We start from the raw sequence: 15908 nt of genomic DNA on the forward strand, positions 1-15908 counted from the left end.
TCCAGGACACTGGAAGCATATAGGGTTCGTCTGTCTGAGGGGCATTGGGTGTGAAGGAAAGTGTTTTCTATTTTCTCAAGCCACTGGAGCATCACGGTGGCTCCTTCAAGACCTGTGAACTTTGGAGGGTTACCCGCGTTAAAGGACTTAATGTTATAACTCGAGGTATTGTTTTGGCTCAAGGCTTGGGCTATCGCGGCGGCCATTTCCTGGGAACGTTGCTGTCTACGCATGCGCGAGGCTTCTCTTCTCTGAAATCGGCGAGATAGCGGAGGCATTCTATAAAAATTTTAATTTTAGTTAATATCTTGGTTTTAGCGCAAAGTTTTAATCTTATAAAGCTTGGTTTCACGGAGTCAGTTACAGTCAAAAGTTAGAGTAAAATAAATGACCCTAAATGCAGACTTAATAAAGGTAACAAATTCGAATCAAGAATCGGCAATTCATGTATCACCATGACTTTCCGAATTCCCAATTTAAAATATACGAGCAAACGAGCATTGGAGATTGACGATTCATGTATCACCATGACTTTTCAATCCTCAATATAAAATATACAAGAAAATGAGTATTGGAGGTTGACAATTCATGTATCACCATGACTTTTCAAGTCTCCAACCTCAGAACATAATCGTAAATGGAAATTGAAAATCAACTATTCATGTATCACCATGACTTTTCGGATTTTCAATCCCAACAAACGAATATGTAAGTAAAATCAATAAAAATCGAAATTCACAAAAATCGAAATATCGCGGAATAAAATCGTATACTGCGCAAGCGCGAGCATATTCATAAATAACGAGTAATTAACAATAAGCGCGCAAACATGAGATTTCTCTCATGCGCGAGAAGGGACTCTTAGGTATTCTAGGCCGTTACGTCTAACCACCTATCCTAAAGTCAACGAGCTCTGATACCAATCTGTAACACCCCGACCAAAGGCGGATTATACATCGGGGCGCCACATATTGCTTCATTACTCGCGACACTATTGGTGTCAATATTTATTAATACACATTTTATCGCGCACGCGCAGCGGGGAAAATAAAGAACATAAATCAAACATAAATCAATATATTATAAATTATAACATTCAAACAACATTAACTTGTCTTGATACATTTTAATTCTAGGTCTAAAAGTAAAAACGTCCTACGTGTCCACAAGCTCCAAAACAGCTACTGCAAACCTGAACATGTGTTAAAATAAACGTCAAACACTTGCGTGTTGGTGAGAAATCAAGTTTAATACAATACATAAATAGCCATAAATCTGCGCGCAACACGTTTATGTCTGGTGTTTAACAAGGGTGCAATCAGATTGTGATCAAGCCTAGATAGATCATAGCTCATAGTTCATAGTTCAATCCGTGCTCCCAATTGAGCACAAAAACGAGAAAACATCTGTGCAAGTGTAAACAAAGAAAACCGTAAACGATAGGTCTCCCGTGTTCATCTAATGGTACCATGAAAACTTCGGAATAGGCCGAACAAAGCGGTTAATGATACACACATACAAATAAACAGCCAAGTAAACGTCCTCAACACATGGGATACTGCGCGACTAAAGTTCATAAACAGTTTAAGACTCAAGTTTTGTATGAACACATGAACATCCCAAAGCATTTAAAATAAAAAGGGATTAGATACGAGATAACTCACTTGATAGAGATGCGATGATAGATAAAGCAAGAACCAACTTTAAACAAGCACAAGTTAACCTATAAACAAGATTATTGTTTTAATGATTTGTTTTAAGTCTTGATTATAAGTTAGCATACTTAATAAGTAAACTATTATATTTAATATATATTACCGGAAAAGCAGGAAGAACAAGGAGGAAGACGGAGGCAGAGAGGGGGGCGGCAGGAGGACAACGTCAGAGAGCAAAAAGGGAGGAAGAGATAATAAGTGTAGTGTGTGAAGTGTTAAGAAAATAGTACTATATATAGGCAAACCCTAGGGGACACAAACCCTAGAAAAGATCTCCAAAAGTAAAAGAAAAGATATCAACAGTAAAAAGATTCCAAAAGCAAGATATCAAAAGATATGGCAGCTGCAGGGGACAAGAGAAAAGCTGACAGGGAACAGTAAAAAGGCATGGGCAGTTCAGAAAAAGGTACTGGATAAAGCATGAAAAAGCAGATCTCAAAAGATAATGTCAGTCACTTTTTCTACCAACCAATGGGGTTGGTACGCATGCTGCGCCGAAAGTAACTATTCAGACATTAGATAGGTTAGGTCAACAGCTCAGAAGAAAAGACATTACAAAAGCAAACGGCTAGAATAAACAGAAGATACAAGGGTTAAGCGCGGGAAGGCTGAGTGCGCGAGCGCGAAGGCTGGCACAACAATCCTTAGCGCACTGCGGGAAGAATCACAAATCCTTAGCGTGCTGCGTGAAGAACTAGAATTCTAAGCGCATCGCGGGAAGAACATACATTCTTAGCGCATTGCGGGAAGAACATGCATTCTTAGCGCGCTGCGAGAAGAGTTCTCTTCACGCATCGCAGGAACAAGATGTCTTCACGCAGGCTTCCATGTAAGGAGTCTGGCGCGTGGAGCTGCAGACATCCTTAGGCGGGAAGAACCAAAGGACAAGCAAAGAGTTAAGGAAAGGGTTCAAGGCTTAAGGGCGGGACGGCGACAAGAGGGAAAAGAAGGCGGAAAGAGAGGAGAGGGACGGAACGGCGGAAAGAAAGAGAGAGAAAGAGGCGGGAGGGAAAAGTATATTATTATTATTGAAAGTAAAATATAAGTATAAATAAATATTAAATCATAAAAGAAAGAGATCGGGTCAGAGAAACGGGTACCTGGGTCGGGTCGGATCGGGGCAGATGTCACACCTGAAGCCAAGTTCGCCTGATGGCAACTTCGCTGTAAAGCTAAGTTCGCCTAGCTGGTAACTTCGCCTAAAGCTAAGTTCGCCTAAGGTTAACTTCGCCTAAAGTCAAGTTCGATTAGAAAATAAATTAAAAAACTAATGAAAAATGTGTTAAGACAGTTAATGGAAATAAAATTTTTCCAAGCTGACCTGGCAGCTCGACCCCAGCCAGGGGCTCTGCCCCTTGGACCCTGCTAGGGGCTGCCGCCCCTAGACCCCGCTGCCAGGGGCGCTGCCCCCGGACCCCCGTTCGTTGTGGTAGTAATTAAGACTAGAAAGATGTTATAAGTAGTGATAGTTAAATTGATATGTATACTTGTTATACAGTCAGCCGTGCACAACTGAAGAAAGGGATTACGATCAACGGAGAACGTAACCGTGTTCAGGTGAGTTTCTAGCCCCATTTATGTGTTACGTTTTCGGGGCTGTGTGCATACTCAATATGTTTGTTAATACACTTATCCTAAGAGATAAGTGTATGCCTTATGTGGATAACGTGAAATGTATGAATGATTGCTTGATAGTACGTGAACGATCTTCGGATATTGCACGTACTGTCAGGTTGTAACGCTATGTATAAGGTAAGTATGTTATGTATGTTTATGTGTATGAACATGATAGGGATAATAGAAGAAAGAAATGATAATGTATGGTTACGAAAAGGGTACCGAGCCCTACTAATACTCGAGGTATGATGTATGGTTGTATGGTAACGAAGAGGGAATCGAACCCTTATAATATTCGAAAACTAGGGACCTGACCCTTATAATATCTGTGATGATAGGGACCAGACCCTTATAATATCTGTGATGATTAGGGAATCGAACCCTTCTAATATTCGAAAACTAGGGACCAGACCCTTATAATATCTGTGATGATAGGGACCAGACCCTTATAATATCTGTGATGTTAGGGAATCGAACCCTTTTAATATTCAAAAACTAGGGACCAGACCCTTATAATATCTGTGATGATAGGGACCAGACCCTTATAATATCTGTGATGTTAGGGAATCGAACCCTTCTAATATTCGAAAACTAGGGACCAGATCCTTATAATATCTGTGAGGTTATAGGGCGAAAGGCTCTTTAAGAAGTATGATTATGTATGTAAGGAAAGTATGAAGGTAAGAATGAACGTATGATTATGTATGTAAAGAAAGTGTGAAAGTAAAAATGAAAGTAAAAGCACTTAGGTGTATATGAAAGAAAGTTAAGAGATTAAGTATGGAATGTAAGAATGTATTGTATGATTATGTGATTAACTAGAACTCACTCAGCGTAGCTGACTTTTAGTATGCACGCAGGTGAGTAGGATGAGACAGCTCGCTTGAGGAGACACATGGCACTGAACAAGAATCTGGCATCTGAAGACTTAGGATGTTTTAATTTAATGCTTTAATGTTGAAAGACAAATGATGTTTTGAGACAAGTTATGAATTATGTAAAGTTTTATGAAAGTTTTATATTCCGCGTAAATGTTTTAATTAACTCTGATATTTAAAACTGTGTTTATGAGTAAATCCAACACGAAAGTAGGGCTACCGGTAACGGGGCCTTACAATATGGGTTAGTTCTTGGGTCAATTTGTTTTGAGCCCAAACCCGAACAATCCGACCTGATCAACCCGAAACCCAAACAAATAACCCGAAGAACACCCCTACCTCGTCGCCCCTTTTGTCGCTTAGGGGGGCGGTGTTCCCGCCCCTTTTCACCCCTTATAGCCGAAAATTATCGCTCGCTACATGTGGCCTTATGAAAAAAAGTATAGTGGTAGCGACTAGCATTGTGGAAAGTATGGTTGTGTTTGGGGTTGTTTGTTGGGTTGGGTTGGGTTGGGTTCGGTTGGGTTGGGTAAGTGTAATAAGTTAATAACATATTCTTATAACCTTTTGAGCTGGAACCTTGATTTTTCACATTATGTTTGGTCAACAGTTTTAGTAAAAAGAGTAGTGCTTTGAAACCCGGCCCTGCCGGTCTGACTGGTTTGACCCGGTCCCTATACCGGGTCGGGTCAGTGTATTTGGGACGTTTTGGAAAACCCGGCCGATTTTGTGGGTGAATGGTCGGCCCGGACCGGTCCGACCGGTTGACCCGGTAAAAACATTTTTTTTAATTAAATTCAAAATGAAACGTGAATGTCGAGATTCGAACTTGAGACATTTCATAGATACAAAGTTTAATAATTACTCATGAGCCAACTAACCAAGCTTCATTGATGTCTCCATTGATCAAACATATCTAACTATCTAATAAACAGGTGGATTTTCAACAATACCTTCACCAAAATGCTCTATTCTGCCACATGGCATTTAAAGAGCCAACTTTGTCCACATGGCAAATTTTGTTAATAAAAAGCTCGTGGGTCATACCCGTTTTTTTATAATCCGACCCAGCAATTAGACTTGATGGCTTTTTCACAACAACCCTAACACCGCTGTCTTTCCATGTTCTCTTTCTTCTTGATTTTTATGAATCATCATAAATTGCAATCACCCTCGCACAATTTGAATCATTTAACTAACCCTAATTTTTGTTAACAACTTCTTTATCAATCAAATCAACATAATCGTCTAATGTCTTCAAGGTTAAAGGTCTCATTGCACTCATCTGTAGACGTTTTTAATCCACAGAATCGTTCATCGCCCTCAACTTTAAAGGTATTAGAAATATTCCTTTCAACTATACATATTTAATCTACAAATTCGATTAAACCTATTTTTTAATTAATCGTTTATTCTCAATGATTTTCATGAATCAGTTTTTGACACTTAGACTTGCTCAAGATGATTTGGGGTATTAGGTTAGGAAGCGCTATAGAGGTAAACAAACATGAGATATTATAAGATCATTAATGATAATTTTGAGGTAAAAACATTTTCAACATCAAAGGGTGGTTTCCTGCTTTTACTTACCTATGACTTTCATTAAAATATTATTGTTTTCTTGATTGCTTTAATTATTTTGGATTTGGAAATTTGCAAAATAGTCCCACTGATCCAAACGATTCTAGGTCATCCCTGATGTCAAAGTGATTACAAAAGGCAACCCATTGAGTTTCATTAGCTTTAGTCAATGCTACTTTTTTTTTTTGGTAGAGCTGACACTATACATAAGTTGGAAAGAAGAGAATTAGCACCTAAAATGAACTGTTTTTACCCAAACACGATTAGACAATAACTCCACCACCATAATAACTGTCGTCTTCTACTCTTCTGTTTTATCGTTTTCAATTGATCAATATCAGTGAAAATTGAAAAGTATAGCTTTTGTGTGTTCCAATTCGTGGAAATTGACGCTGGCAGGTTTTATTTTGTTACAGATTTGAGTTCAACATATTTTACTGCAATTCGTATATGCATATGGATATTAGTTAACGGGGGAATCGGGAAAGCAACACACACGATGACGGTATGCAACTTTTTGTTGGTTTTGATTTTGGATTTCAAAATTACATGCAATGTTGTTTGTTTCTATAACTTACTGTCCCTAAGTTTTACCATAGGATTCCATCATTAAGGCGTCGATGGGGAGAAACCAGACAATGTTCTAAATTATGGTCGTTGTTCATAAATACTGTTACTTGTGATTGCAGGTTAATGTGATAGAAAGAACTCCATCTATGCAAATTGGTTTTTCAAGACCATCCAACAACTATTTTTTATGAAAAAAAGTTCCCGCCTCATTTTAATTAGTATCATTCTGGTTAGAGATAATTACACTAAAAAATGGTGTAATTATTATTTCTATTATGCATGGCGTTACTTAATTAATAGCCATATTATGCTACCAAAACTGTGATCCAACAAGAACAAGTAAAAGTTGTTCATACTACAACTCAATTATGCAGATTTTATCGAGCTTATATATTATTTTTGGGCTATGCCTTATCCTATACATGGCAAAACGAGCAATTTAACGGGCCACAACGAACTGGTCATGGTTTGGGTCAAACCGTGTTCGGGTCATGACAGGTTCTGCTGAAAACTGGTTGTTTTTATAAAATGGTCATCTTGATTGGGGTAAAAATGATTTTTTGGCCAAACAGGTATGGGTCAAAACAAACCGTTTTAAAAATGGTGCTTTAAATGATTTAATGCTTACTTGGTTTTGATTATTAGGTAAACTGAAACCCAAACAAACATATTTATTTCTTCTTTGGTTTATGACAGACATGCAGTCTGCAAAAACAAAGTTTGGAGCTTCTTTTTGGATGCTTGTAGTGGTTTTCTCCTTCCTCTTCCTAAGCATGTAAGGCTACATCGATCTGAATTGTTGTTCCATAAATTATTATGTGAATCAATATAAATTTTTACAATTACATTGACTTTATCGTTTTGTTTGTTCAGCCCGTTTAGCAAAATTTTTAGCATGTTAGTTTTTAGTATCCATAACTTTTGCATGTAAATATTTCTAAGCAATTAAAAATTAGTTGTTAGCATGTTGCATCTTTTGGTTAAATAGAATAGTAGTCTGCTCACGGGTGGAGCAAAAACGGATCAGATTATAACTTCTCAATTGACAGTCTCGACTTGTGGTATTAAACGGCGTCGTACATATATATGTCATTTTTATTTTTTACATTTTTATGTTCATTTTTAGGTTTTGAAATTCTTGACTAATAAACAAGATTTAGAGATTCACCTATAACAACTTTAGCCATATTTTGTGTCTTTTTTAGTGCAGGCCCAACATTATTGGTTGATGCTCCAAAGTACAAGAATATAGCAATGTACAAATTCAACTATGGCTCTTTAACTAAAATATTAAATGTTTATGCCAAGCAATACACGTGTACTTCTATTCTATTTTAGGTGATTCAAAACATGAGCAATATCACTTATTACCTGTTACTTGATATTCATACAATTTTTTAACAAATTAATGGCGTTATCTATATTTAATCGTCATATGATTTTCACTGAAATCATATTCCTAATCTCATCACCGATGATTTTTAGATAGTTGATTGTAACCTTGCAGTTTTTTGTAATAACTCTCAGACCAATTAATAGATACTAGAATCATGATATTGATATACTATTGCATCCTTGTATTGCTATAGATTTTGGTTTCATTAGAATACCTTTTCTTCACTATGATTCTTAGATTGTTAATTGTACTCAACTTTCTTTAATATTTAATATTAATATAAGAGTGCACTAAAATCCATATCTATTTTTAGTTTAGGCTATCTAAACTTTTAAGTGGTTTTGTGATGAAGAGTAAGGCTAACTGATACCCGTATAGTAAAAAGGATTTGTCATATTTTATAAATGAACTAAAAATTAAGCATTATTAATGTACGCATTTTTTTAACAATAGTGAAGTTATGATTAATTACTGCATTATTAATGTACACATTTTTTTTAACTAATTTGTGAACAAACTAAATTTGAATAGTCTTCATTAACGAAGGACCATGTTTTTTTGGTTTGGTTTCGATTTCAAAACCGATCCAAACCTATCGGTGCATATCATTGATGATTATGTCAAATAAACTTAAACCTAGCAATGCTCAAAACTATATCCAACAATACTCCAACGGATCCAGTTGAATTACTAAGATTTATATGAATATTTTAAAGTAAACTTAATTATCCCTTAAGCTAGTTTCAAACAACAACAAAAAAAATTATAGCTCTAAATAAAATAGTTATATTACATAACAAATAATAAAGACAAAGCTTTTGAAAACACATTGAGTTTAAGTAGTATGTAGTTCAAGTCTCATAAATAATAAGAAATTATTTAAAAAAATTCGTCGTTCAAAAACATAATAAAAAATGTATGATTAAATAGAGTTTATTAAAAAAAAAGAAAGAAAGAATTTACTATATGTTTTTTAATGAACTCTTAATAAGAAGAGAAATTGTATTATACCAAAGACCATTATAAACCAAGTGTGTATAAAATTCATCTTACAGTGTGTCATAGTTCAAAACTTGTTTAATTAAAGTAATAATTGCAGTTAAAAAAACACTTCAAAAACTTAATGTAATGATCCAAATATAAAAGTATAAAACACATATAAATAGTAGAGGAGATCAAACTGTTGGACTTTAGATATCAAGCGAAGGTTCTTTCGATTAGTTGGGATCAGCGGCGTCAGTCTAGTATTTCGTGTTTTGCTTAAACCCCATTATGCCAGTTATTGGATTGTAAGTTTTGTAACTCTTTTTTAGTGTTTTGGGGTTTTGTTTGGATTGAAAAATTGTACTCCAATATGTTTCTTAGGCGAGCTTCTTGCTTTCCTTCAGTTTGGTTTTTTTAATAAAATTTTTTTATTAGCCATAAAAAAACAGACATAAATATAAAGTTATTTATTTGTTAATGTTTAAATTTTTTTTGAACGACCAACTAAGTAACGCCGGGTAATCCGTACGTGGCCCCCATTGGTCAAAGGTAGCCCGAGCCGGCCACTAGTTCGGACGGACAGAGCCCCTAGCGGTCCACCTATTGAGGGATTCACCGGATAAAACCCGGCGCCCCCACGCCCGCCAAATGGCACGACAACGAGGAGCCGGTAAAACCGGGTGAGATCAGGACCCGAACCTTGGCAAGGCAGGGTCATCCCTCATATCTCCCATATAAATTGGCGATAGTGAGGTTTGAACCCCCTACCTCTCACTAGTAAAGTGAGTCACAACCAATTTGTAAGGATTAAATTACAAGAGGGATGTTTAATTAATAACAAATTAGCAGAGAATCACAAAGGTATTATGATTATAATATAAAAACAAGTGTTAAAATTAGTCATATTATTATGATTACCTCACCTCTGAGGCTCACCCAAAAGAAGAAAAACACATACCTGCGTCAAGCCCCACCATACTAAAACCACCTTCATAACCTTTCTTCTATTCTATTTCAAGCAGCAGCCTTTGCCGAAACCCTAGAACCAACAAACAAACAATTGTTTCCTCAATCGGCAATGGGCACTTTAGCCATCAAACGCCACCACCCAGACTTCCGATCCACCTTCGATTACGATGACGACAACACCCACATACCCAAATCATCTCATCCCAATTCCAATTCCAATTCCAATTCCAATTCCAATTCCAATTCTAGGGTTTCACGCCTCCATTTATATCCAACCCAGATGGCCCCAGTTTCCAGAGAAATCCAAGCCCCATGTATAATCGTTCGCGGCTTCACTGGCAAAAGATTCAATAATAGTAGCAATCGCCTTATTAATAATAATAATAATAGTAGTAGTGTAAAGTTTGTTAATTTTGAAAAAGATGATGATATTGTAGAGCTTGGTTATGTAGATAACAACAACAATAATGATAATAGTATGCAGATTGATGGTTTTCGTTTTCGGGATTCGGGTGTTGAGGAAATTGAAGTTGAAATGGTGGAGAGTGAGAAAGAGGAGGTTAATAATAAGTTAGGGGAGGTGCAGGAAATTAGGGCTAAGTATCGGGAATTAGATGTCAAGGCGGAAGAGAATCGTCGGGTTCAGGTTTCGGCTTCTTTGGAGAGTTTATCGGTGGGCCAGAGGGCGGAAGCGGGTGTGCCTTATTACAAAAGGTTGTTGTGTGATTCGGTTGAGAAGACGGATGCGCGGTTAAAGAGGTTGAGTTTTGATATTAGTTTCTTCGAGGGGAAGAGGGCTTTGTTTGAGCAGTTGATTCCTGCCAAGAAAGATGAGGTGAATACTGAATTGTTTAAAGTTATGTTATTTATATGTGTGGCGGTTGTATTAAGTTGATTTGTTTTTCAGGATGTGTTGATTGAGCCGTTTCGACCACTTGACGATGATGATTTGACAATGGTTGCTAACGCGTTCTCTAATTCTAGCCGGTATGATTTAATGTGTACACGTGCGCTAGATATATGTTAGTGAATTCTCAGTGTTTTGGTAATAATTTTGGTTTAAATTGTGCTTGAAATTTGTAGAAGGAAGGTTTTGGTTACTCATGAGGAATCTAATATTACAATTAGCGGAGAAGTTTTAAGGTGTTTGAGACCGGGTGCATGGTTGAATGACGAGGTAGTTGTTTATTTTGCGTGTAATGTTTGGCTGCAACTTAAGTTGTTAAGCAAGAACTTTTGTTGTTTAATATTTTTTTTCTGTATTATAGGTTATTAATCTTTATCTTGAGCTGCTGAAAGAGAGGGAAAAGAAGGAGCCGAAAAAGTTTCTAAAATGTCATTTCTTCAATACGTTTTTCTACAAGAAGGTTAGTTAAATGCATTCCTTTTCATATCCTTGTTCAATATATTATCCTTGTATTCCATATAGTTTGGATCGTTCTCGTTTTGAAGATAATTTACTTTTTTTGGGAAATTTGATAGCAAATCTACCCAAGTATCTATATGCTACGCAGCAATAGCGATGAGATAGCGCCCGCTATATCATGTTTAGCGATAAGTAGTAGAAATTTTAACAAATGTTTGCATTCAAGTGGTCAGCGATTGTAGCAATTATAATCAATAAATAAACATTCACACCACCAAATAGCTAAAAAAGTAAAAATTGAAAACAAAAGGAAAAAATGACAGATTCGTTGCTATTTGGCTGCTAAGCACCCTATAGTGATGTATGCCCTATACGCTACGTAGCTCGCCTATAGCAAGCGCTATTGACAACCACGACCACGCGTACCTAATATTCTGATTTTGAAACTATTTTTGTATAATTGCAAACACAAGCAATAAGTGAGGTATCAAACAATTGTGGTGTTTGTGTAATAGGAGTTGCTTAATGAAATAGGCAAGCACAGTTCAGAACCATTATTAGAAAAATTGTATTAACGGATAACCAAGATTGAGATCAATATGTACTTTCTAAAGTTTACAAATCGGTCCAAAATATTTAATATTCTCTCTGTAAGGTATTCAACGCACGTGTTCGAAGCAAACCGTTATTTTACATCTCTCTTCTTAATTAATGATCTTCTCTACTAAATATCCGACATAAGTATACCCTAGTCTACGCTCCATCGTTATTGATGAATCTGTCATCTTTATGATTCTAATTTTAAATTTTGTTGCTAAAATAGTTGATAGGCGGTGGAAGGACGGGCTATGATTACAAGTCAGTAAGAAGATGGACTACCCAGAGGAAGTTGGGATACGGTCTCCTTGAATGTGACAAAGTAATGTTAAATAAATCTTATTTCTGCATTCTTAATCAACATGCTATTTTTGCTCAACTTCGGTATTCTAATCATATCTTATGACCAGATGTTTATCCCTGTTCACAAAGAAATACATTGGTGTTTAGCTGTTATCAACAAAAAGGAAAAAAAGTTTCAGTATCTCGACTCACTTGGAGGAATTGATAAGCAAGTCATGAGGGTATTGGTATGTATCATAGTAACTTATTATTGCACACCGCTTACTTTTTTTTTATGTAGTTTACTTATGAATAATATTATCCAGGCCAAATACATTGTGGACGAAGCGAAAGATAAGAATGGGGAAGACATTGATGTTTCTGCTTGGCAGCAAGAATTTGTTACAGACCTTCCTAATCAGGAGAACGGGTGTGTAATCCCTTTTGACTTGTTTTTCTTTGAACCGATCTCTTTTAATAATGTTTTTTTTGCCAGGTTTGACTGTGGTGTATTCATGATTAAGTATGCAGACTTTTATAGCAGGGGCCTCAGTCTCTGCTTCAGTCAGGTGAGTTAGATTGACAATCCGGATCTTCCTTTTCTTTAATATTCTTTATAAACACTAAGCGTGTTGCATTAATTGCATTATTAACTAATTTTCTGTAATTATTATGGTTGCGTGTAGGAGCATATGCCATATTTCAGGTTAAGGACTGCGAAGGAGATACTGAAACTGAGAGCCGACTAAACATCTAAGCATGTGGTGTACATAACCATATCAATTTAGGTCAATGCGCCATTTTGTGATCTATACCGCCAGAAATGCAGTTAGTTATATGTTTTCTTTGTTTTAGTTAATAGTTTTTTTTTCGATGAACCTGAGACAAGTTTCCGTTAGTTATTTTATACCGGTTTGAATCATGGGAACCTTTTTGCAGCCATTGCTTTGCTGCTTCCGTAGATATTATTATCGTTTTTGTTGTTTATCTTGGGTCGTTAAGACGAGCTAGGGTATGGATTTTGTTGTTTGCTGTAAACAAGTTTTAAACCTCTGAAGAGGTAGGTCCCAGCATGTTGGGTTCGTAGGCCTTGTTGGCCCGGTTTATTATATGAAGTCAAAAGAGGAGACGGGTGTGGGCGGTCGGGCCCAAGCCCGGCCTGGTTTAGATTTCTTGCATAATAATTTACTAACCCTAGTTCAGTCTCTATATAAACAACATTATGTACTTGTAATATTTGTCACTCAATAAAGATATACCTAGTTGCCACCCGTGGACGTAGGTCAGTTTAGACCGAACCACGTTAAATCCTCGTGTTCGTTTATTGCTTTCGTGTCGTGTTCGGTTTCGTGTGTGCGTTTAATCCTAACAAGTGGTATCTAGAGCTTAGGTTCAGATCACGCGAAGAACACGTTGAACCAGCCGAGTCACCGCCAAATCATCCAGCCGCCGCCACCCTACTGCGCTAGGGTTCCGCCGCCGCTGCTCCGCTGCTACAGTTCCACCGCCGCTGCTACAGTACCGCTGCCGCCGCTACAGTACCGCCGCCGCCGCTACAGTACCGCCGCCGCCGCTACAGTTCCGCCGCCGCTGATTAGGGTTCCGCAGCTGCTGGTTCGTTTTTTCTGATCAGCTCCGGTGAAGCATAGTACGAGACATGAAAGTTTGAATCAAGATTCTATTTTTGTTGAAAAACAGTTGTCAAGTCAGAAGAAGCGTTAAAGAAACGGATAACCAGTTGCCAACCGCGTTTGTCAGGTTTTATCGTCTCAGTTTAAAATTTCAGTTTCTGATTTACAGTTCGTATTTCCGCTGCGGTTTAAATAGGTTGATTTTTAACAGAGTTCAGTAGAACAGTCGTTAAGTTCAGGCTCGTGCCATTGTTGTGTCTGTCTCTGTTTTTATCCAGTTTTTCGTTTTAGTCATTGTTATGGCAGAAGACGGAAAAGTTTCGATACAGAAGTTTGACGGACAGAAGTTCGGTTGGTGGAAGATGCAGATTGAGGCACTACTTTGTCAGAAAGACTTGGATGTAGTGTTCGAGGATGAAAAACCAGAAAAGTTGTCAGAAGCAAATTGGAAGAAGTTAGACAAGAAAGCTAGGGCTTGTATTACATTGTCGTTGTCGGAAGATGTGGCGTTTAACATCATGAAAGAAACCACAGCACGTGGTATGATGGAGGCGCTATCCAACATGTATGAGAAGCCTTCGGCAGCGAATAATGTCTATCTTATCCGAGAGCTAGTGACAACAAGAATGAAAGAGGGTGGGTCAGTTACAACTCATATCAATAATCTTAATTCGATCTTGTCCCGCTTAGTGTCAGTTGACATTAAGTTTGATGATGAAGTTCAAGGTCTCTTGTTATTATCCTCTTTGCCCGACAGTTGGTCGCAAACAGTGACTGCAGTTTGTAGTTCGTCTACAAATATTACTTTCGATGGGATTCGAGATCTGATTCTGGGAGAAGATTCAAGACGCAGAAGTTCAGGTGAATCATCAGGCAATATGCTAGTCACAGAAGGTAGAGGTAGGGGAAAACAGCGAGGCAGTGGGAGCAGGAAGAGGAGTCAGTCTAAGACTCGTAAGGATATTGAATGTTGGGGTTGTAAAGAGAAAGGACACTTCAGGAATCAGTGTCCGAATGGTAAGAAAGAGGTGAACGTTACAGAAGACGACACAGATGACGGGTCAGTAGTGATGAGGCTTTGGTTTGTAGTGTTGAGAGTAGCGTTGATGCTTGGGTGATGGATTCTGGTGCATCGTTTCATGCCACTCACTGTAGTGAAACGATGAAGAATCTTAAATTTGGGGATTTTGGAAAGGTTCGACTAGCGAATGATGATATTTTAGAGGTTACGGGTATGGGAGACGTTGATTTGATAACTTCAGCCGGTACTTCTTGGACTTTGAAAGACGTGAGGGTTATTCCAAGTTTGAAGAAACGTTTGATTTCAGTTGGGCAGTTGGATGACCAGGGGCACGATGTTAAGTTCGGGAATGGGCAGTGGAAAGTAGTCAAAGGGAATCTCGTGGTTGCTCGTGGCAAGAAAATGGGTTCGTTGTATATGGTCGATATGTCACCGAAAGGAGTGGATCCAGTTTTGGTGAAAGACAAAATCCGGTTCACAGAATCTCGTGGGCAGAAGAAGGTTCGTTTTGCAAGTAACAAACCCAGAGCCAAAGTGAAGATTCAGGATGAACGAGCTAGGAAGGTTAAATCAGTTGGGGGACATCGTGACAGTGGGAGCACAGGTCGTGTTTCAGTTACAGTTCCAGGTCGACAGTGGATTAAGAAAACCAGTATTCCAGCTGTAAAAGTCTCTCCAATGAATTACTTGCTGAATATGGAGAGTGTTTGTTCTCAGGTTATCTCAGGATCCGGTAGTTCGTTACAGTGGGAGCCGGTAGGGACAGAGAACGGGTCAGGGGCAGTTTCAGCCATGACTGACGTGTTGGAGCTCCAGGGAGCTTCAACGGGCCTTCATGTTAATTGATGAGAAGGCGGTGGCAACTAGAAGAAGTTTAATGTTCAGATTACAGAAGTACAATCAGGAGTGCAGACGAGAGTACTCAAGGCCTCCGAGTGGGAGATTGTTGGGTTCGTAGGCCTTGTTGGCCCGGTTTATTATATGAAGTCAAAAGAGGAGACGGGTGTGGGCGGTCGGGCCCAAGCCCGGCCCGGTTTAGATTTCTTGCATAATAATTTACTAACCCTAGTTCAGTCTCTATATAAACAACATTATGTACTTGTAATATTTGTCACTCAATAAAGATATACCTAGTTGCCACCCGTGGACGTAGGTCAGTTTAGACCGAACTACGTTAAATCCTCGTGTTCGTTTATTGCTTTCGTGTCGTGTTCGGTTTCGTGTGTGCGTTTAATCCTAACACAGCAGAGCCCAGTTGGACCCGCAAGACTCACCTTGAATAGGGACGTTTGCGCAAGGAC

At 38.1% G+C, this 15908-nt stretch overlaps 1 protein-coding gene across 2 annotated transcripts; it reads left to right on the forward strand.

Moving 5' to 3' along the window:
- Window positions 1–9733: 9733 nt before the first annotated feature.
- LOC143617362 (ubiquitin-like-specific protease ESD4) lies at window positions 9734–12748 on the forward strand. Of its 2 annotated transcripts, none has more exons than XM_077089947.1 (9): window positions 9734–10545; window positions 10618–10697; window positions 10794–10887; window positions 10979–11081; window positions 11907–11995; window positions 12084–12203; window positions 12282–12385; window positions 12452–12524; window positions 12642–12748. In XM_077089947.1, the coding sequence occupies exons 1-9, from the start codon at window positions 9820–9822 to the stop codon at window positions 12702–12704; spliced, it is 1452 nt and encodes a 483-aa protein (XP_076946062.1). In that variant the 5' UTR covers window positions 9734–9819; the 3' UTR covers window positions 12705–12748. The 2 variants fall into 2 exon arrangements, with proteins under 2 accessions (XP_076946062.1, XP_076946061.1); XM_077089946.1 differs by having other exon boundaries at window positions 10979–11077; window positions 11900–11995.
- The last annotated feature ends 3160 nt before the right edge of the window (window positions 12749–15908 follow it).

Source organism: Bidens hawaiensis, unplaced genomic scaffold (assembly GCF_021521415.1).
Source record: "Bidens hawaiensis isolate Kalapana, Puna unplaced genomic scaffold, B.hawaiensis_p1.1 tig00054100_1, whole genome shotgun sequence".
NCBI lineage: Eukaryota > Viridiplantae > Streptophyta > Magnoliopsida > Asterales > Asteraceae > Bidens > Bidens hawaiensis.